This window comes from Agelaius tricolor, unplaced genomic scaffold (assembly GCF_023055355.1).
Source record: "Agelaius tricolor isolate 1412-34295 unplaced genomic scaffold, bAgeTri1.0.p SCAF_18, whole genome shotgun sequence".
In the NCBI taxonomy this organism is placed as follows: domain Eukaryota; kingdom Metazoa; phylum Chordata; class Aves; order Passeriformes; family Icteridae; genus Agelaius; species Agelaius tricolor.
The window spans coordinates 1,616,425-1,636,916 of NW_027269278.1; the positions used below are offsets into that span (position 1 = coordinate 1,616,425).

Genomic DNA, 20,492 nt, shown 5'->3' on the forward strand with positions numbered 1-20,492 from the left:
GAGGGAGTAACTGAGGGAGTCATGAACGTGCGGAGCAGCAGTGACAGGACGTTTAGCATGACCCACATTTTGCCTGGGCTCCAGCTAACACCACCTCACTGCAGGAAGAGCCCTTCCTCTCTCTCATCCCCTGTGTTCAAGGCATTCAGGAAAAAAGGAGAGACAGTCTGGAAAGGATGTTTGCAAGAAATTATATGATGTGCTCTGTGTTGAATTCATAAGAGACGTGAGACGTGAGAAGTGCAGAGCGCTGAGGGGCACGAGGATTCTGATGGAAGCCAAGATCCTTTGATGGCAGCCTTCTGGAACTGGCTGCAGTACCTTGGAAACTCATTAAATGCAGCAGAAAGGACAAGTGACGTACATCTATTGATGCTCTGAGCAGCAAATTAGTTTTCAAATCTATTCAGGGCTCCTGCAGTGGCACCGAGGGGCCGAGCCTCGGTGGGGAGCGGCTGGGAGAGCATTCCTCCAGCTCGCGTGGGGACCCAGCTGCCCTCAGGGAGGGGCTGCCACAGGCCCAGCCCCCCAGGGACATCAGGTGGCCACAGACAGCTGCCCTGAGCATCAGGACTCAGAGGCTGCACAGCTGCCAGGGAGTCATCCCCTCCCAAAACATGCCAGGCTGCTCTGACGGCCTCTGCTGGACATCTCCTTTCAAGCAAAAAAAAGACAATCTAAAACAGAGGGGCATCAAAACCCAGCTCAGACGAAGACACAGAATGTCAGCACCTGAGGGAAGAGCAAGTAGTTAACAGTGATGAGGAGTTTCTTCAGAAAGAGATAATTTCCAATACGTTGTTGTTTTCTCTCATCATCCCGTGCAAACACCTGGAGAGCCTCAAAGCAGCTGAGGTTGGCAGCAGTCTGGTGGAAGGCCTGAGGAGCTGTCTGCATGGATGAATAATCACCTGTTTCAAGGAATCTTTAGGCACATGAATAGACAGATGAGAGAAAACTTATCAAAGCACTGTATTAAGAAAACAGGTAGGCTGGAAGATGCCAGCCTGGAAAAGAGGTTGATCCCTCTTCAGTGAGGACAGCCAAGAGCTGTTCTTGGATGCCATGGGAGCCTGCAGTTGCTGGTTTATGTTATTTTGCCTCCTGTGAAAGATCTGCTGCCCTCTCCTCAGCACAAGGAGAGGAGTGGGAGAGAAAATATGGCTAAATCCAGAAGAGAGGCTACAAGAGGTATGGGCAGCCCCCCAACATCCCTCTGACAGCCCAGTTCTGCCAGGTGGCAATGAAATCCAACAAAAGCCACCATCAGAAAGTGCTAGGAGGGTGCAGACAGCAGGACCTACAGAGGCAGAGATGGGATCTGCATCCTCCCATAGCAAAGAGCAAATGCAGGTGCCTCCTCTTGGTGAGTGCTCTACACTTATTGCTTGGAGGGGATGCAGAGAACATGTCAAGACCTGGGAAAGTCACAGCAGGTCAGGAAAATAATGTAGGTGGTTAGGGAGGAAAATCTCTGAAGCCTGTGAAGGCATTAGCAGAGTGTACAGGCTGTAGTAAAAAGGATAAACAGAAAACATAGGGTCACAAAATCATTTAGGCTGGAAAAGACATCCAAGATCATCAAGGCCAACCATTAATCTCACACCACCGTGTTCACTGCTAAGCTGTGTCCCTAAGTGCCAAATCTGTGCAGCTTTTCAACCCTCCAGGGCTGCTCCAGTACTTCACAACCCTTTCAGTGAAAAAAAATTCCCTAATCTAAACCTCCCCTGGCAGAACCTGAGGCTGTTTTCTCATGTCCTACTGCTTGTTACTTGAGGGAAGAGACCGACCCCTGCCTGGCTCCACCCTCCTGCCAGGGAGTTGTAGAGAACAAGAAGAATGAATGAATAGTGGCTGAAGAGACAGAGGAATACATGTTGTGTCCAGCTACAGAACCATGTCTGCACTGGGAAACAGCAAGTTTGGGCTGTTTTTTTGGCAGAAAGTGATTAGGTAACCAGCCTGAACATGTATTTTAAATGGAAACCACCACAATAACTCAAAGGCTTCAGCAGAGAGCATTTACTAAACACGATGAGACAGAAACAACATGTTTTATATAATGCATGAGCTGGCTGTGATGAGTCTTTGCCTCCCTGCTGAAGCTCTGCTGGAGCAGCTTCCTGGTGCTGCCCATGCCTGTCACAGCCCTGGGCAGCACTGGCTGTTCTGTTTGCAGGGCAGGACACATCCCACAGCTCTTAGAACACCAGCAGCTGTGGACTGAGGAGGCCCTGCAGGCTCTGGGAGCACCCACTGCTGTGTGAAGGACTCAGGAGGACAAGGCCACCTGCCTGAGCCCCGGGTAAAGGGGAGAAGCCAGTGGAGCCCAGTGCTGGGGGAGTGTGTGGGAGCTCACTGCCCACATGGGGTGTGAGGCCAAACACATATTTCATCCCCACTGCTTGACCTCTGTGTCCTCTCACAGCACCAGCCCAACCCAGAGAACTCACTCCAGAATTTCCCTGTTTTACAGAAAGGACAATGTCCTCAGCCTAAGCCAAGTCCCTCGGGCTGAGGCCAAGATGTCCATCCCACCTTGTCCCCTCTCCAGCAGCCACAGGCACCTGGGAAAACACACCTGGCACAAGACAAGGACCTGACCCCACCCCCTGCCACTTCCAGCCATCAGCATTGCTCTGAACATTTCTCCCCAAAAACCCAGGAGCAAACCTTGGATTCTAGACCTTTCCCTCCTTGTCTTCCTGAGAGCACAAGGATGGCAGTTTACTCTTTAATTGTTAATTACACTTCCTTGTTAGATTTCAGAGGCTGAAAAATGTTTAGGGATTTATTCTTCTGTGTAATTAACCACAATGATGAAACACCCATTTATACTGCACTGCAGTTTTTTGTTAAGGTTATTCATAATGGGGAAAGGCTAAATAGGTTGAGTTCATTATCATTACAGAAAAAAAATTGAGGTGACCCAATCAAATTAATTTGAAATTAAGTGCAGTGAGGCTGATAACTTCACACAAGTCAGGAGTTTGAATAAAAATAGAGGAGACAATCTACAAAGCAAGAAATTATAAGCAGTCAAAGAGTGGAGCTGGAATTACTGCAACTGGGAGATGGCAAACACATATTGTGGGCAAACAGGGCCACTGAAAAAATCAGGGAAAGTGGATAAAGAGATGGGCAAGTACTGCAGGATGTAAAAGGAAAAGCTGGAGGAGGAAGGGATGAAGATGGATTGGAAATAAATGGGTAGGGACAGTGCTTGTTAAGCTAACCAGATTTATTTCTCTGCACAGAAATTCTTATGTCCTTACAAGACAGCATTGAAGCAAGGTCTTTAATTTTACTTTTCCTGGGTTTATTGCTTGGGCCTCTGTGTTATTTAACATCAGTGAACACCAACCAGTTTCAGTGCACAGCTGGACCTAACTCAAACCCCTTAAATCTGGTGGAAGCTCTTTCCTCTTGAGAGGCATCCTGGAGGGGCTGCTGCTTCTCCAACAGAGCAGGAAAGTCTTGTGCTCTGGGAAAATGGGCACCACCAGGGGACTGCTGGACAGAGCAAGGAGACAGCATTCCCACATCCCTCTTCCCTCAGAAAAAGCAATGGAAAAGCAGAACCAAACCCAGGTGGATCCCATGATGCTGAGCTCTGTTGGACACCCCAGCACAGCAGGAATCAGAGCCCATCACTCTAGGAGCTTCTCTGAGGTTTCTCTTGAGAAGCAAACACATGTTTTGTGCCTCTCTTGGCTTTACCAGAGTGGGGCAAGCTCTGAACGAGCCTCAGAGCTGGGTAATACAAATAATGGTGAATGGGTTATTCAGGATGCACATGGTAATCCTTTAAGGGGTTTAATCTCTGGGAAACAGCTAAGACAATCCATGGAAAACTCTTGTGTGTGGCTAGAGGATCATGCTTCAATTCTCACCAGAGGATCATGCTTCAATTCTCACCAAGCCTTTACCAAGCCCAGTGACATTATTTTAGCACTCAAGGCCAAAAGGGAACAGTGAGAGCCCAGCAGTGCTGGGCTTGTGGGCAGAGGCTGTGCTGGGACTGTCCTGTGCCCTTCTAGGACACATGGCAGATGTCAGCTTGGACCATCAGTGGGACATCCTTGTCCCTGGCCACCTCACGGTGTGGGCTTTTAAAGGTCTGGCCAAAATGCCATGAGTCCCTCACTGCAGCTGCACAAGTGGCTGCTCTCCCAGTTCCCCACTCTGGCCAGGCCAAAAATCTCACCTCTGAGCCTTCTGCCTTGTCCCCATGAAATACAAACTGCTTCCCTTTGCCTTGAAGGTCCTACAGCTTAACTTCTCTCCATCCTCACCTCCAACTCATCCCTAAGTACACAGGGAGCGTTTGGGATAAAGCTTCAAGAAGTCATTCAACATAAATTATTATTCCCCTTCTAAACGGATTACAAAAATCCTTTTATTACAAAATACTAAAATGTTCAAATTATTGGTGTGGAAAAACGTTTCCTGTAGGTAAAATTTTCAAAAATGGAGGTTTTAATCACACGCATAATCCTTTCTGGCTAATGTTTCCACTCCTGTGAAACATGGAGATACAGATTGCACAGAGGCCTGGCTGTGCCACGAACAAAGGGAGATGCTGCCTGTAAATAGCTCAGAGGACATCAGAAGACATTTCTCTCATCAGCAATCTTTTTTAGCTTAATATAGCTCCTCTTTGCATAAAACATTGACATTTTTGTAATGTTTGGACCCAATGGTGCGAATGCTGATTGTCATGCGAAGATACTGGAGTGTACCTTCAAAATATGCAGGAACATTTTACAGACAGTAGTTTCACTTGCCTCCAAAATGCTGGATCTTAATATTTCATACTTATATATATTTAAATGTTAGTACCACAGGATAAATTCTAACATGCTTTTATGCTAATGCAATCACTGGAAATCCAGATAATGCTGTGTATTGGCATATACTGTTAGTGAATTATGGATACCTAAATGTACAACCCCACATGCCTAGCAATTATTTTTGTTAGTGCATTTAACTTTTATTTGCAATCAGAGCACTTGAGGATTGTTCAAATGAAGTTTACTTTTGCAAACTGCTGAATGGAAAAACATTTTGTTAAAGGCTTAAAAACAGTAAGAGTGTGATGAGGTTTTAGACTTGCAATAAGGGCAGTGCTCAGAGAACTCCACCAGATGGAACGATGTTTGATTTGGTCACAGACTCAGCAATTAAAACCCAAATGCCTGAAGTGAAGGACATATAAGAGAAACATGAGATGAAACCTTGATTTCCTCCCTGTCAAGTGAAGAAATCTGCCTCTCCTGTGGCAGAGGCTCCCAGAGGCAGATGGATGCCAGGAGGTCAGACCCTGGCAGCTGGACCTGGGACCCTGTGTCCCAACCCTGTCCCAGTCATGCTGTGCTATGGCTGCTTTTCAAATCTGCTTTAAGCCAAATAAATAGGAGCAATAGTATCAGGAAGGGGAAATCCTGAGCTGGCCCTGTTGTGCCTTCTCCTCCTCCTGCCTTTGCTGATCCAAGTCTTGGCCAGCCCCCTGGCCTGTTGGCTCAGGATGCTGATCCCCTGGAAAACCCTTTTCTTCCAATGGGCTTCCAGCACAGCCAGAGTTCTGAGCCAGGTCCTGGACCATGTGCAGGCAGGACCTGGGTGCTGCAGCTGTTCCATCCCTTACCTGCTTGACTACCTGAGCAGAGTTAAGGACAGTGCAAATCTGGAGAAGATCTGCGTATTTCTGAGAGCTGAAAAGTCCTGGATGTGACCCAGGCATGTCTGGAATCACTCTGTGTCCAGTGGTTTCCTCCTGTGTTAAACACTTGTCTACAGACAAGGCCAAACTCCCTCTTCCAGACTGAACTGTGCCAGGAGTTACTGACCTCCCATGCCAGGCTCTGGAGCTGCTATCATCATGCCCTGATTTCCCTCTGGGAATGTTTGCCTGGCTTGAAACCACTGGCCTGAGCCAGCCTGGCTGAAGAGACCTGGGAGGTGGCCACAGACCCATTTGGTGAGCAGCAGACCATTGCCTCTTCCCAGGCTCAGCATCCAGCACAGGATCTGACACCAGCCCCAGGCACACAAGCACAGAGCAGATCATGTCCCTGCAGCCCAGCGAGCTGTGACACCTCTGGGAATTTACTGGAAAGCCCTACCACCTCTCTAAGGCTCTTAGGAACAACCATGAGGGAAGGAAATAAAAAACAAGCCCTCAGAAAAACACAAAATGCTGTGTGAAGTACCTGAAATGCCCCCAACAGTTTAACTAGAGCATGGAGTAAGCTGAGAAAATGTATGAACAAACGAATTAAACAAGTGAGCACACAGCAGACAAGTTGGCATGTAGGTGTCTACTGAGAAAGCTTAAGCACAGCAAGGGGAGAAAAAGCAAACTCAAACCAAGGCATAATATCCCTCACATTTTGGAGTGGAGCTCTCAGACAATGTATCATCCAAACCACTCCAAATTACCATCTGCCAGAATGTCCTTCAAAGAAAAAAGGTCCACAAGTTTGCAAAGCAGCAGTTTAATGTTGTCATATCAGATGAGAGGCTCTCTCCAAAGATTTTTGCACTTGAGTGAGAAATACTACACAGAAGTGTGACTCTTGTGGCCACTGCTACACTGTCAGGTACCATGAGACAATGAATTTTTGTAGTCCTGACCATGTCATGGCAGGTACATCTGGAAAGAAGCTCTTTAGCAGCCCCTGTCATTTCACTAGTTACCTGCAAATGTTTCCAGACCCTCTGCATGATCTTCTCTGTATGCAGAAAGAGTCTATATAAAGAACCTGAGCAAACCACTCCAGTATTGTTTCAGAGACTAAGATATACCAAAATATGAAGAGCAGGTTTTGTTTCTGAAGTATCTTCCTGTCATCCCTAAATCAGGCTCTGTTTCAGACTAGAAGCTGGATCCTTTCCTGGTATAAACCTGGGTACCTGCTCCTGTCCACGAGGCCCATCACTCCACACATGCTGAGGGGCCAACTGCATTGCATATGAGATTGCCAAGTAAATGCAGGTCTGTGCACCATGTGTTAGACTAAGCCATAAATAATTTATGATGCTGGAGAAGGTGACTGTATTTTTAGGTGTAGAAATATGCAGATAAAACAGTCCTGACCTTCAATTTTCACTCTGCACTTCTGATCCTGAATTTGAGTCCATCCAATGCATTTCTAAAGCCTCTGCACCTCTGAATAACACATCCCCTGCAAAGCCCCAAAACCCATAAATCAAAAAGGAGGCACCAAGAAAACCAATGGAGCCCACAGGATACCTCCTGCAGCAAGCACTACACAGGATCCCCCAGCATGAGGCAGAGCAGGCTCCTTCCCCTGAACCTCAAACATCCTGCAGGTCAGTCTCCTCTGCATTCTGGCTGCTGACCCTTGTTCCTGACCCCACATCTAATCAACACGCCTTTGATGTCAGAGGCACGTGTCCATGGGGCCCAAATCTCTCTCTAAAGACCACGGGAGCTGCTCAAATCAGCACCTTGCCATCCTGAAGCAGCCCAGGAACAAGAATGAGGAAGGACAAAGGTGCTCACTGGGGTGCTTGTAACTCTGTCACATCTTCCCCCAGAGAGAGCTGTCAATGGGACCGAAGGAGAATTATTTCCCCCTTGGACTTTGTAGAAACAGGGAGCCCGGGGAAACCAAGAAACAATCATGGATTTGACACCCCATTACTTCTGGCTATGTCCAATGAGCAAGATAAGGACACGCTGAGGAGAAGGGGAAATGGGTGTTGCAAGGGCAAGGAAGGGGACAAGACAGTTTTGTGGTGTGTCACAACACAGCTTTTGGTCTCTGCTATCAGAAATAAACCAAGGGAGGTGGAGAGAGGCACAGAGCCCAGCTGAGGGCAGGTCTCACCTGGACAGGGCAGCTCCCAGGACAAAGGCAGCATGTTCCTTCAGCAAGGCCTCGCTGCTGTTCAGGCCCTCGATCACCAGCCGGAGCCCACCCATGGACAGGAAATCCTTGGCATTGTCCACCTGGGAGAGAGCAGCTTCCATCAGCACAAAGCCCCAGCCCCTGGAGAACACCTCCCTTCACACCCACAGCATCCCTTCCCTCCTGCTCTGACCAGCAGGGAGTTTTACAAGGAATTAAAAATTCCGAGGGAATGGCTGTGGCTGAGCTCAGCACAGCCCTGCCCACGAGCAGCGATGTCACAGCTGCCCAGGCACAGTGTCCTCGTGGGAGGACATTGTCACACTCAGAAGGCATCACTGGAAACTCAAATACTTTGATTATAGCAATCAAAACTGCTCTTGACACGTATTTTGGCAATTCAGGGGGTGTCAAAAACTTGATATATCTGCTGATGTCAAAAAACTCCAGCTCTTTGCTCTCCCCTGAGCAGGCCTTTACTGGAGACCCAGGGAATTGCATGTTTTGCAGATGAGGTTAATTAATTGATGCTGTGGTTGTAGCACCAGGAGTCAGGGATGTTTAGGAGCCTGTCAGCACCAACAGGGTGCAAAGGGGGCATGGGAGCAAGGAGCATGGGCAGTTCTGGGAGTTCTTCATGAGTTCCATCAACAACTTCCCATGGACAAGGAAGGAAAAAGCCAGTCCCTGCTTGGAGGGGTCAGCCAGGAGCTTCCCCAGGGAGCAGCCTCACAATGACTTTTCTAAGCAAACAATAATGGATTAACTGCCAGTAGGGAAAAGTTTGCACATTAGTGGGAATTCATCAGCCTCTGGCTCTAAGTGGATCTGGGGCTAGCCAGGCACAGTCCCAGCGGGCATCTGCTCTTGGAGAGGAGATCAGAAAAGGCTCTGAGTGCTCACAGACAAAATTTAGAGAAACAGCACAAACTACTTCAAGTACAAAATTCAGTCCAAAGTCAAATCGATGCATTTTGGTATTCAATGATTTTTTTTTTTTTTTTTTCAGTTTAAAAGAGGATCTGATGAATGCTCAGAACTGCCTGCACAGAAAAATCAGTTTCTGCCTGCACAGAAAAATCAGGTTTAGAAATTCGACATATCTCTCTGAAAGACAGGGAGACAACAGCAATCGTTGGCAGATGGAAACAGAATATAAAAATGAGTTATCAGCAGGGCAAGCCGACCCCCTGATGGGGTGGGACAGGACCACAAGCCATGCAGGGCATGTGGGACACTCTTCTAGTCAATGACTTCATGCTCAGTGTTATATTTATCTCAACCATGTACCTTCATCAAAATTGGCCCTAAGTCAGATATTTCAGGTACCCAGGAGAAGGAAGAAGCTTTGTGTCCTACAGGTCTGTCGTTACCAACCAAAGCAGGACCTGGGGAGCTCCAGCTCATCTCTGCTCCCCAGTGGGACAATACCCACCTGTCCCTCTGCAAAGCTGCTCTCTGCAGGTCTGCTGGGGCTGATTCAGGATTTGCAACAGCTTTTGTATCCTTTCAGATGCTGTTCTTTTAACTGTCCCTATAAACCAGGCCTGCCAGAGCTCTCACTTTTCTGCAGACCCATCTTTATCTACAAAGAAATCTATGCAGCAACCCAATTTCAGCAGCCAGTGGGTCCTTTTATTACTCAGCCTCTGTAAAAACTGGTTTAGTGCTGGAATCAGACATTGACTTCTGCGTGAGAGGGAATGTATGGACAGGCAGGAATTTGCATCCAGCAGCTGGTGTGGTAAAACCAGCCCCCCCTGCTGTAACCTCAGCAGTACCAGAGTCCTTTGTGCTGCCCCAGTGTCAGTGAGACACCACAATGGCAGAATGTAAATTGTGCTGTTGTGCTGTAAAGCTTATTCTGAAGATGTGTTTATCTTTTTTAACCAGAGTCTGTTTGTTGTGAGAGCTCCAGTCCTAAAACTAACAAAATCCTCAAACTTAACAACTTGAAGGTATTAACCTCTCTGGGGAGCAGTGGATGCTGCAAGGCAGCAGCTCCTACCTCACTTCAGTCCACTGAAATCGGCACAGAAGTAAAACCAAAGATCAAAAGAGCTCTTGAGTAAAGTACACAGGCAAAGCAGGCGAGGGGAGGGATGGGAGAAGAGCAAATATGACAGCAGTTATTCAGGGAGCAGGTTTGAATTGGAGGAGAAAGAAAATAGGGAGGGAAGGTGAGAGAGAAAATGTTAGAAAACAAGAGCGAGGGAAAGCAGCATGTCAACTGCATACGATGGAGAGGAAATTAGCAGAGAGAGATGGTATAGCATGTCAGAGCAGAGGAGAGGGGAAGATAAGCAGAGTAAATAATTGAGAGAAAGAGCCTGCAATGCCTGAGAATGGGTCTTGGCTCCACACACTGCTGTGCAAGCACCGTGAATGCTGTTTATGAGTTACGCTCTGCCCTCTTCACATTTGCATTTGGGTTTTATGCGTTACAGATAACCCAGCAAGCCAAACCCTCCTACTCCTTCTCCAAGATGGGCTCCCGAACATGCCAAGCTGAATCGTGGCTGTGGAGAAGCAAACCAGAGCTGGCAACCAAAAGCTGAGCAAAGGCAGAGCCCTTGGGCTGACTCTTCAAAGGCAGGAGAGAGCATCTCCCCGGGCTGGGCACCAGCCATGGCTCCCACGGCGCGCTCCGAGGCACGAGCTGCCCTGCACCCACTGCTCCAGGGTGACCGTGGCACAGAGCAGGGAGCAGCCTTTGCTTGCACGCCCTCCAGGGCATGGCATTTTCCACTCCACAGGGCATCCCGTGCCCCGGAGACAGCAGCAGGATGGCCAGGAGGTGAACAGTTCTGAAAAGCCACGGCACAGCACGGTACTGCTCTGATGGAGGCTGGGGAAGGTGGGACCTGCAAAGTGGCCCTACACCTGTCCTGGGCCACCCACACCTGGGCTGTGACTTGCTGCAGAGGAGTCCTGACAGTTCAGCCCTTCCAGGGTTATGCAGCACAAGCGTCCTTTGGCTGCTGTTCAGTAATTACATTAAGCCACTGCTGCTAAAGTCGGTCCCAAGCAGAGATAATGCTCTGGACACATTCAACTGACTGGAAGAAGAAAGAGGAGGAAAAGCCATGCTGGCTTAGAGACAAGTCATATTTCTTATCAGCTTCCTGCCTGACGAGAAGGTGCTGCCCAGCCATCTGCCCCGACAGCGCGGGCACAGAGCAGCGCTGTGATCGGCGCACAAAGGAGCCCCTGTGCTCCTGCCAGCCTCCTGCCATTCCCCCTCTCTGACCCCTTTGATGCTGCATGTGCTTCCCTTTGATGCTCCAGTCCCTGCTCCTCTGCCATTCTGAAATTGTTTGCCCCATCCTGTGCTGCAGGGATTTTCTGCTGGAATAGTCCAGACTGCTATGCTGGAATCCAAGGCATCCCAGGGCATTTGGGGGTTGCTTTTTAGCACAATGGCCTGATGCTCTGGCACCCTTAATCAGGCAAGATTAGCCCTGAGTACAAATATGAAGCTCTTTGGGTGCCCATTGTTCACAGTTATTCTCTGAGTCACACAGATGCCGTCAGTGACACAAAAGCAGGGAGAACAAACAGCAAGGAAGCCTCTGCATGCCCACAATGACAATTCAGAGTGGAAATTCAAGACAAAGAGCCCTGGAAATAACACTTGTATCAGCTGGCACATGGACTCTCTCTCTCACAGCAGCAACACTTCAGCTACCTGCCCCCAAATACCACATTGGTTCAACAGGTGCTGTTCCAGTGAAAGGGCTTGCACTGGCACTTCCCAAGAGTTGTCCCATTCACCCTCTGAAATGACAAAGTGCCACTGGAAACTCTCCCAGTGCACTCCAGACTCTCCCAGTTACTGGGGAGGGAGAAGCCAAGTCCTTTCCCACATGGCAGAGCAGAGGCTGGATGCCCAGACACCCTCCCAGGGGTGGCACCAAGGCAGGCACCAAGCCCAGGGGAGCAGAATTCTGTGCCTGCAGCTGCATCCAAGGGGAGGTAGGAATGTGTGAGCTGAAAGCAGAGCAAGAGAGATCAGAGAGAGGGGGGGAAAGTGTGAGCACAAACCCGAGGAAGCGAGATGCCAGGAAATATGTTCACCCTCACACAGAGCTAATTAGCACAGCGAGGCTCTGCTTGCCACTGCTTACTCACACCAAGACAAAATAAGGGATTTTGGGTGGCTGTCGCCTTCCCTGGTACAAAGACGTTCTCTGTGAACTGATATAAGGGCACCTACCATCAACCACGGCAGCTTTCCATGGAAGCAGAGAGAAAATAATTCTTTTCTGAGCAACCACCACTCTACTTACCCAAAAATGGCAGCTAAAACCCCATTTTGTAACATTAAGGAGATAAAAGAGGAAAAAGAGAGGATAAGAACACCAGCCTGAGAACAGACAACAAATCAGGCAACCACCAGGATACTGCTGGCTCCTGGCACAAGCGATGATTAATTCCAACCTGGATATAAAATAAGCCTGCACTAGTCCTCTGCTGTCTGTTATTGTCCCAGGATTATGGTAATTAAGCAATTTGTATTACCTGATACTGATAAGAAAAATAAAGCCCCATTTATGACACCGTATCCCCTGGATTTTACACGGTAGTTACTGAGGCATTCTTGTTACCTGGTGAACATAATATTCGAGATCATAAAGCGCCGCGACTTTCTCATCCAGCGTGGAGGCAGAGCTGTTGAATTTGCTGATTAATTTAACCATAATTTCATAATCTGTTTCTATCTTCATGTTCAGCTTTTCAAACTCCTCCTTCAGCTGCTCTATGGGCCGGAACTTCTTCCTCACCTCTTCCTCTCGGGCCTTGGAAACAGAAGGAGGAAACCAGATGTGAAGACAGGAGATGAAGAGAGACAAGACAGACACAGAAAGGAGTGCCAGCCCCAAAATTCACAAAGGGGACCTGGCTGTCTGTGCCAATGGATTTATTGCTGTACATCAGAGGTGCAGGGGCAGGGTCCTTCTGAGAAGCCCAGGAACCCAGTGAGCTGTGAGATACACACAATATGAGTGAACAGTAGGGCTTTGTGCACCACTTCTACATCTCTACAGCATTTGTGCACCATTTCTACATCCCATTTCCATCCAGCACAACATCAAGCCCACAGGCAGCAGTACTGCTGTTCTCTGCTTGCCTGCAAGTGGATCTTCTCAAAACCTGGCTGCAAAAAGCCCTGAGGCACCTCCCTGATCTTACAGCTAAACATCTCTGGAACTGGACATGAGGCTGCAGAGCTCCAGAGGTCCCATCCAGCCCTAAGTGCCCAGTGACTCCAAGGAGTTCTCAGACATAGACAAAGATGCTTTTGCCATTCCAAGCATTGAGCAAATTCCAGGAAGAGTCTATCTCCTAGGGAGAGGTGTGGGGACAGAAGCTGTCAGAAAGGGAGGCAGGAGGAGCAGTGATAAGGTGGGGGCAGCTGACATGCTGTGCCATGGGGCTTGGCCAGCAGACAGCCTGTCCTGAACTCATCTCCCTCATAGTAACAGCACCCCAAAGGCTGCCCTGAACAAAGAGAGCTGACACAAAACATGTGGTGAGGAGGAAAGGATCTGTCAGAGATCTCAGAGAGCCCCAGAGGTGCAGGAACATCAGCACTGGTGGCACTGGGGACAGAGTCTGCTCCTGCAGGGGACAGAGGCAGCAGAGAGGCCATGCTGGAGCTGGGCTGCCCCAAGGACAGGAGAAAGGCAGAAAGCCCCTTTTGGAAGGGATTTGTCACAAATGCCAAGATGTGTTTGTATGCAGAGTGAGCCTCAGCTGGAGGGTTTGCTGGTGTCCTGCTCCCCATGAGGGATCAGAGAGGGCAGGAGGAAAACCAAGTGAGCAGTGGAGGTGAAAGCTGTGTCAATGGAATGTGGTACCAGAGGTACCACACCCAGCCCACCCCTCCCCGAGCTGCCTCTGCCGGAGCACAGAGAGGCTCAGTGTAACTCCATTTCCTCTGACACAGAGCCTTCGGGGATGGATTTGCTCTCTGCAGGAGTGACTGCAAATGGAATACTTTAGGTCCATTAGATGTAGCTGCTTTTAGCCCAGTTGCTGGGACAAAAGCTATTCTAACAGGGGGTTTTAAAATATGGCGTATTTTCACCTAATAGAGTATCACTAATTTTTGCATTTCAATGATCCTCATTTCCAGCAGCCCTTTTCAGCAGCCCTGCAATCAATCAGCAATGCTGCTATGGAAATAATCTCCAGCAAATGAAATCATGCCGTGCTGCCACATAAGGGAAGAAAAAGCCTTTCTGTGACACCAAAACTTTAGAGCCTTGACTCCTCTTTCAGTTTTTGCTTGAGTGAGCCAACACCAAGGCAGCAGGAGGAGCGAGGGTTAAACAAATGCTACTGAGGGGGAGAAGGGAAAGAGGCTCTGATGCACCTGATGAGTCACACATCATCCCACCTATTTACTTCGGGTTGTGGGTTGTTTTGTAACTAAATGGACAACTTGGAGCTTGTGTAAGGAAACTTCAGCCCCTGCTTCACCATGGCCACTTGGGTTTTGCTATCTAGGGCAAAGGCTGGAAACCTAAAGCAAGGAGAGTAAAGGGAAATACCCTCCATAAATACCGTCAGCTGCAATCCAGTTCCCTTTGGGGTCTGCAGACATTTTTGTGAATTGAGCTGCAGTGAAACAGATAAATTACATTGTTCAGAGCAGCTGCAGCTGACCCTGGATCCCTGGAACTGTTGAAGGCCAGCTTGAAGAGGGCTTGGAGCAACCCGAGATAGGGGAAGGTGTCCCTGCCCATGGCATGGGTGGGACTGGATCAGCTTTAAGGTCCTATCCAACCCAAACCATTCACAGAATCTTAGAGTCATACAGAAAAGTCAGGGAACAATATCACTAACAGGTTAATAAAGGTATTTTAGGTCCATACTCACCACAAAATTAGTTTGCACATGGTTTTCCAAGCAATCATTTTAACCATTATATTTCAGCAGAGTGTAACAGGGTGTTTTCACATCCCTGCAATGTGCATTGCTTTAGAAACGGGAAACTCACCTTCCTTTCTGCCTTCTCACTTTCCTTCATTTTAGCCAAGGCCTTTTTGAGCTCCTCAGATGTGAATGAATTTGCATTGAGATCAACCTTGCCCAGCCTTGCAGAAGAAACAAAACAAACCAGAACATGTTATGAGTGAAAAATTGCCTCTAATCTATTTTCACTGTGATGTTGTAGCAATGGCTAAGGGCAGGAGGAAAAAAATGAAAAAACCCACCATACTCAAGAAAAGATTGGTCTGAGTGCTGGATTCTGTGTAGGGCTGGCAGACAACTCTCCCTGACACTCAGAGGCTCTGCTGACCCAAAATCTCAAGCCCTACCACAATAAAAACAGCTGATGAACTGAGATATCAGAATTTCGAGTTGCAATAGAGGAACCACGCCTGTGCCACTAAATCATTGCAGAGGGCATGAACGACTCACCTTGGAGATTTCAGCTTATGAACATAGTACACAAAGTCATTGAAGACCTCAGAGCACCTTTGCAGTTTGGGAAGGAGCTACAGGGGAGTGGGAGAGGATTCTTTGTCAGGAATTCTAGTGACAGCACAAGGGGGAATGGGATCAAACTGCAAGAGTTGCAAGAAATTTGATGATGGCAAGAAGTTCTTTACTCTCAGCGTGCTGGTCCCTGACACAGGGACCACGGCAGAGGGGCTGTGGATGCCCCATCCCCAGGAACATCCAAGGCCGGGAGGGACAGGGGCCGCAGCAACCTGGTGTGCTGGGAGGTTGCTCGGCTTGCAACCAGATCATCTTGCGCGTCCCTTCCAAGCCAAACCATTCAAGGATTTGATCATTCTGCCATCCCCATCTCCCACTGCGCAGCGACCCTGAACTTTTTGTGACATCACAGCTCCCAGAGGGCTCCAGGTGGAACGTCCAGGACCTGGAAACGAGCAGAGCAGACACTCCGCCAGCTGCCGAGGGTCAGTTGCCATTCGCTCTGCGCTCTGCCCCTCAGCGCTGAGCTGCTGCTGCTGCCTGGGCTTCTCCTGACGCCTGCTCTGGAGCGCCAATCCCAGCAGGATGAGCGCTGCTGTGCCACTGGAGGTACAGTGCCATTCCAGGCAGGGGGCACGCGGCTTGGGCAGGCTGCAGCCATGTGGCAATGGATGGTGTGGGACAGGAGGCCCACTGGGAGATTGTGCTGCCCCTTGCAGACTGCCAGAGACACTGTGGAGGCCATGGAAGTGGACCTGGGCCTGGATGAGGAAGAGATGATGGAGGTGGACTCCTCCTCTCCTTCCATCTCCTCCCCTGTTGAAGACATGGAAGTAGAGGAGGAGGACAACGTCGAGGAGATGGAAGTCGATGAGGAGGACGACATCGAAGAGATGGAGGTTGAGGAGGAGGACAACATCGAGGACATGGAAGTGGATGAAGAGGATGAGGAGGAGCCCATGGTCCTTGGCTGAAGATGGAGCCCCACAAGTAAGACAGGCAGATGCTTCCCACGCCCTGCCCACAGACACTGGGGCTCCCCTGACTCCAGGCTGGGGCTGGGCTGGATGGCCCCGCTCAGGGACACGGTGCCCGCGGGGGGCCTGCATTGTGGTGGCACAAGCACCAGCCCCGGCCTGCCCTGCGCTTGCCTGGGGCCACGCCAGCCCTGCCAGCCCCGTCCCAGCCCCTGCGGCCCAGCTCCCAGCCCTGCTGGGCCCAGTGCTGGCAGCTGAGTCCACCTCTGCTGCTTCCTTTCTTCCAGGACTGATGCAGATGATGGCACACATGCCACGCCTTTGTAAATATGTTGGAAAGTTTAGAAGTTTCTTGTAAATACGTTCAGTTCGTTCAAAGTTCTCTGTAAATACGTTTTGAAGATTGTTATTCCATCGGATCCCATGTAAATATGTTCTGTACACTGCTGTTGTTGCAATAAAGATTGTTACAAAGAAACCTGTTCTATAAATCCTAGATTTGCCGATCTTCGGCAAATAAATACTGTTTCTTTTAAAACCTGACTTCCCTTGCCATTCCTTTGGGCACAGACAGCCTTTGCACGCTTGTGGGTTCCACTTGTTCCGGGCTCCCGGGGCTGCAGGTCCCTGGGGGTCCTGGCACGGCCACCCTGGTGCTGGGAGTCCCTGCGCACAGGGGCTCCCACTGACACCACTCCTGGCACTGGGCACTGCTGCTCTTCCTGGCCTGGGGCACAGCGGTGTCCCCAAGAGCTCAGCTGTCTCCAGCTCTCACACAGGGGGCTCTCACAGCACTGGCCCCTGCAGCCATGCCACCAAAGCAGGCAGCAAACCTTCAGCCACCCTTCCTGCTGGAGCCACAGGCACTCCCGGGCCCAGAGCCCGCAGCAGGCCACAGGCTTGCAAAATCCACCTGCACGCTCTGAAGGCCACCACAGCCTTGGCAACTGGGGCACCTGGATCTGGGCTGCTGCAGGGGCTGATCTTTAAGGCTTGCAGCCTCCAAAGGCTCCGGCCTCTGCTTCCCAGCCTGCTCTGCACTGCCCTGAGCCCGGATTGTTCCAGAGACAAAAGCCAAGCCAGGGCATCCTCACCCTGCCCGCATTCCTGCTGCTGGCAGCGGCCACTGGCCCCTGGGCCCCACTCGGGTGACAGCTGCAGGGACAGGGCAGCCTGTGCTGGGCAGGGGGCACGGGGCTTTGGGCCCTGGGCCTCCTCCTGCTGCTGCTGCTGCTGCTGCTGCTGCTGCTGCTGCTGCTGCTGCTGCTGCTGCTGCTGCTGGGGGCCATGGGCCCAACAGGGCCCCCAGCTCAGCCCCTGCCCGGGCAGCTGCCCCCAAAGCCCCACACTCCCCGAGCATCCCCATCACAGCTGCCAGGGGGAAATCCCACACCCTTCAGGAAACAAATTCCCCATAGGAGCTAAACCAAGACTTCCAAGGGGAAAGTCAGCACCAGCTGATGTTTACAGCACCTTTACAAAGCTGCGTGCAGGGCAGGTGAGATCTCCAGGGCCTCTGGCAGTGCCTGCTCTGCAGGTGAGCCTGTGGGGCTGCTCCCAGTGGGACACAGCACTGGGAGCAGGCCAGCCCTCCCCCCCTCACAGCTGATCCCAAGGAGCAGGCTCACAAAGCAGTTTCAGACCACTTGCTGCAGATATTTCAAAGGACTAAATGTCATTCAAAGAAGCCACCTTGCACATTTAGTTTTGGTGTCGTGGCAGGAGAAGCCATGAAGGTGCCTCTGAATGTGCACTCAGGGCACTTCCACTGCCATCGCAAAGGGAACACGAAGGACAGGCTTCTGCTTTCAGCACTGTTGAGCTCCTCATCCAGCAAGGAAATCTCAGGAAGAGGCAGGAACAGAGTGCACCAGAGAACCTGGCCTCTAATCAAAGGCACGAATCCCACAGGCCACCCATCCCAATGCCTTGCATGTCTCTACGTTTTCCTCCTCCTCCCATCCCTCATGCCACTTTCCCCAAAACCTCCCATTGCACAAACGGCCGAGGCATGCGCCATTAGGGCATCCTTACACCATGATGCCAGCCTAGCTAAGGCTACATTAGTTTCTGCAGAAGCTCAAATCATCTTGGACGTTGCAGTACAAGATGTCATCGCTGCAGTACAGGAAAAAGGTGTTGAGATTGCAGCAGATAAAGTCCAAAAGACAGCCCCGTGGAAGTACCTCGGCCTAAAAACCGCAGAGAGAACCATCACACCCCAAACACTGCAAATCAAGGACAACCCAAAGACTCTGCCAGAACTCCACAGGCTCTGTGGAAGCACTTTTGATGTCGTGGCATGAGAAGCCATGAAGTGCTCTGAAAGTGTACTCAGGGCACTTCCACTGCCATCGCAAAGGGAACAAACAGACTGGCCTCTGCTTTCAGCACTGCTGAGCTCCTCACTCAGCAATGAAATCGCAGGAAGAGGCAGGAATTGAGTGCACCGGGGAACCTGGCCTCTACTAAAAGGCATGAATCCCACAGGCCACCCAACCCAAAGCCTTGTATGTCTCTACTTTTGCCTCCTTCTCTCATCCCTCATGCCACATTCCCTATTTTCTCTGGCTGGGTACTTGGCTTCTCTCTCTCCTGTCTGCAGGTTCAGCCACTCGTGTGACCCTGCAGGAACAGCCTGACCCACAGCCAAGTGGGAGAAGACTCCTCAAGGAACTGAACTGACAGGACAAGGGGGAATGGTATCAAACTGCAAGAGTTGCAAGAAATTTGATGATGGCAAGAAGTTCTTTACTCTCCGCGTGCTGGTCCCTGACACAGGGACCACGGCAGAGGGGCTGTGGATGCCCCATCCCCAGGAACATCCAAGACCGGGAGGGACAGGGGCCGCAGCAACCTGGTGTGCTGGGAGGTTGCTCAGCTTGCAACCAGATCATCTTGCGGGTCCCTTCCAAGCCAAACCATTCAGGGATTTGATCATTCTGCCATCCCCATCTCCCACTGCGCAGCGACCCTGAACTTTCTGTGACATCACAGCTCCCAGAGGGCTCCAGGTGGAACGTCCAGGACCTGGAAACGAGCAGAGCAGACACTCCGCCGGCTGCCGAGGGTCAGTTGCCATTCGCTCTGCGCTCTGCCCCTCAGCGCTGAGCTGCTGCTGCTGCCTGGGCTTCTCCTGACGCCTGCTCTGGAGCGCCAATCCCAGCAGGATGAGCGCTGCTGTGCCACTGGAGGTACAGTGCCATTCCAGGCAGGGGGCACGCGGCTTGGGCAGGCTGCAGCCATGTGGCAATGGATGGTGTGGGACAGGAGGCCCACTGGGAGATTGTGCTGCCCCTTGCAGACTGCCAGAGACACTGTGGAGGCCATGGAAGTGGACCTGGGCCTGGATGAGGAAGAGATGATGGAGGTGGACTCCTCCTCTCCTTCCATCTCCTCCCCTGTTGAAGACATGGAAGTAGAGGAGGAGGACAACGTCGAGGAGATGGAAGTCGATGAGGAGGACGACATCGAAGAGATGGAGGTTGAGGAGGAGGACAACATCGAGGAGCCCATGGACGTTGATGAGAAGGATGAGGAGGAGCCCATGGTCCTTGGCTGAAGATGGAGCCCCACAAGTAAGACAGGCAGATGCTTCCCACGCCCTGCCCACAGACACTGGGGCTCCCCTGACTCCAGGCTGGGGCTGGGCTGGATGGCCCCGCTCAGGGACACGGTGCCCGCGGGGGGCCTGCATTGTGGTGGCACAAGCACCAGCCCCGGCCTGCCCTGCGCTTGCCTGGGGCCACGCCAGCCCTGCCAGCCCCGTCCCAGCCCCTGCGGCCCAGCTCCCAGCCCTGCTGGGCCCAGTGCTGGCAGCTGAGTCCACCTCTGCTGCTTCCTTTCTTCCAGGACTGATGCAGATGATGGCACACATGCCACGCCTTTGTAAATATGTTGGAAAGTTTAGAAGTTTCTTGTAAATACGTTCAGTTCGTTCAAAGTTCTCTGTAAATACGTTTTGAAGATTGTTATTCCATCGGATCCCATGTAAATATGTTCTGTACACTGCTGTTGTTGCAATAAAGATTGTTACAAAGAAACCTGTTCTATAAATCCTAGATTTGCCGATCTTCGGCAAATAAATACTGTTTCTTTTAAAACCTGACTTCCCTTGCCATTCCTTTGGGCACAGACAGCCTTTGCACGCTTGTGGGTTCCACTTGTTCCGGGCTCCCGGGGC

The 20,492-nt window shown here is 50.6% G+C and overlaps 1 protein-coding gene across 2 annotated transcripts in view; it reads right to left on the reverse strand.

Moving 5' to 3' along the window:
- The window catches only part of SIL1 (SIL1 nucleotide exchange factor), a 231,545-nt gene that overhangs the window by 24,273 nt on the left and 186,780 nt on the right, over positions 1–20,492 (reverse strand). For both annotated transcript variants that reach the window (XM_071442991.1, XM_071442993.1), the window contains exons 5-7: positions 14,887–14,983; positions 12,488–12,679; positions 7,860–7,981 (exon numbers count right to left, since the gene is read on the reverse strand). In XM_071442991.1, coding sequence (XP_071299092.1) covers positions 7,860–7,981; positions 12,488–12,679; positions 14,887–14,983 — 411 coding nt within the window. The remainder of the gene's footprint in view (positions 1–7,859; positions 7,982–12,487; positions 12,680–14,886; positions 14,984–20,492) is intronic.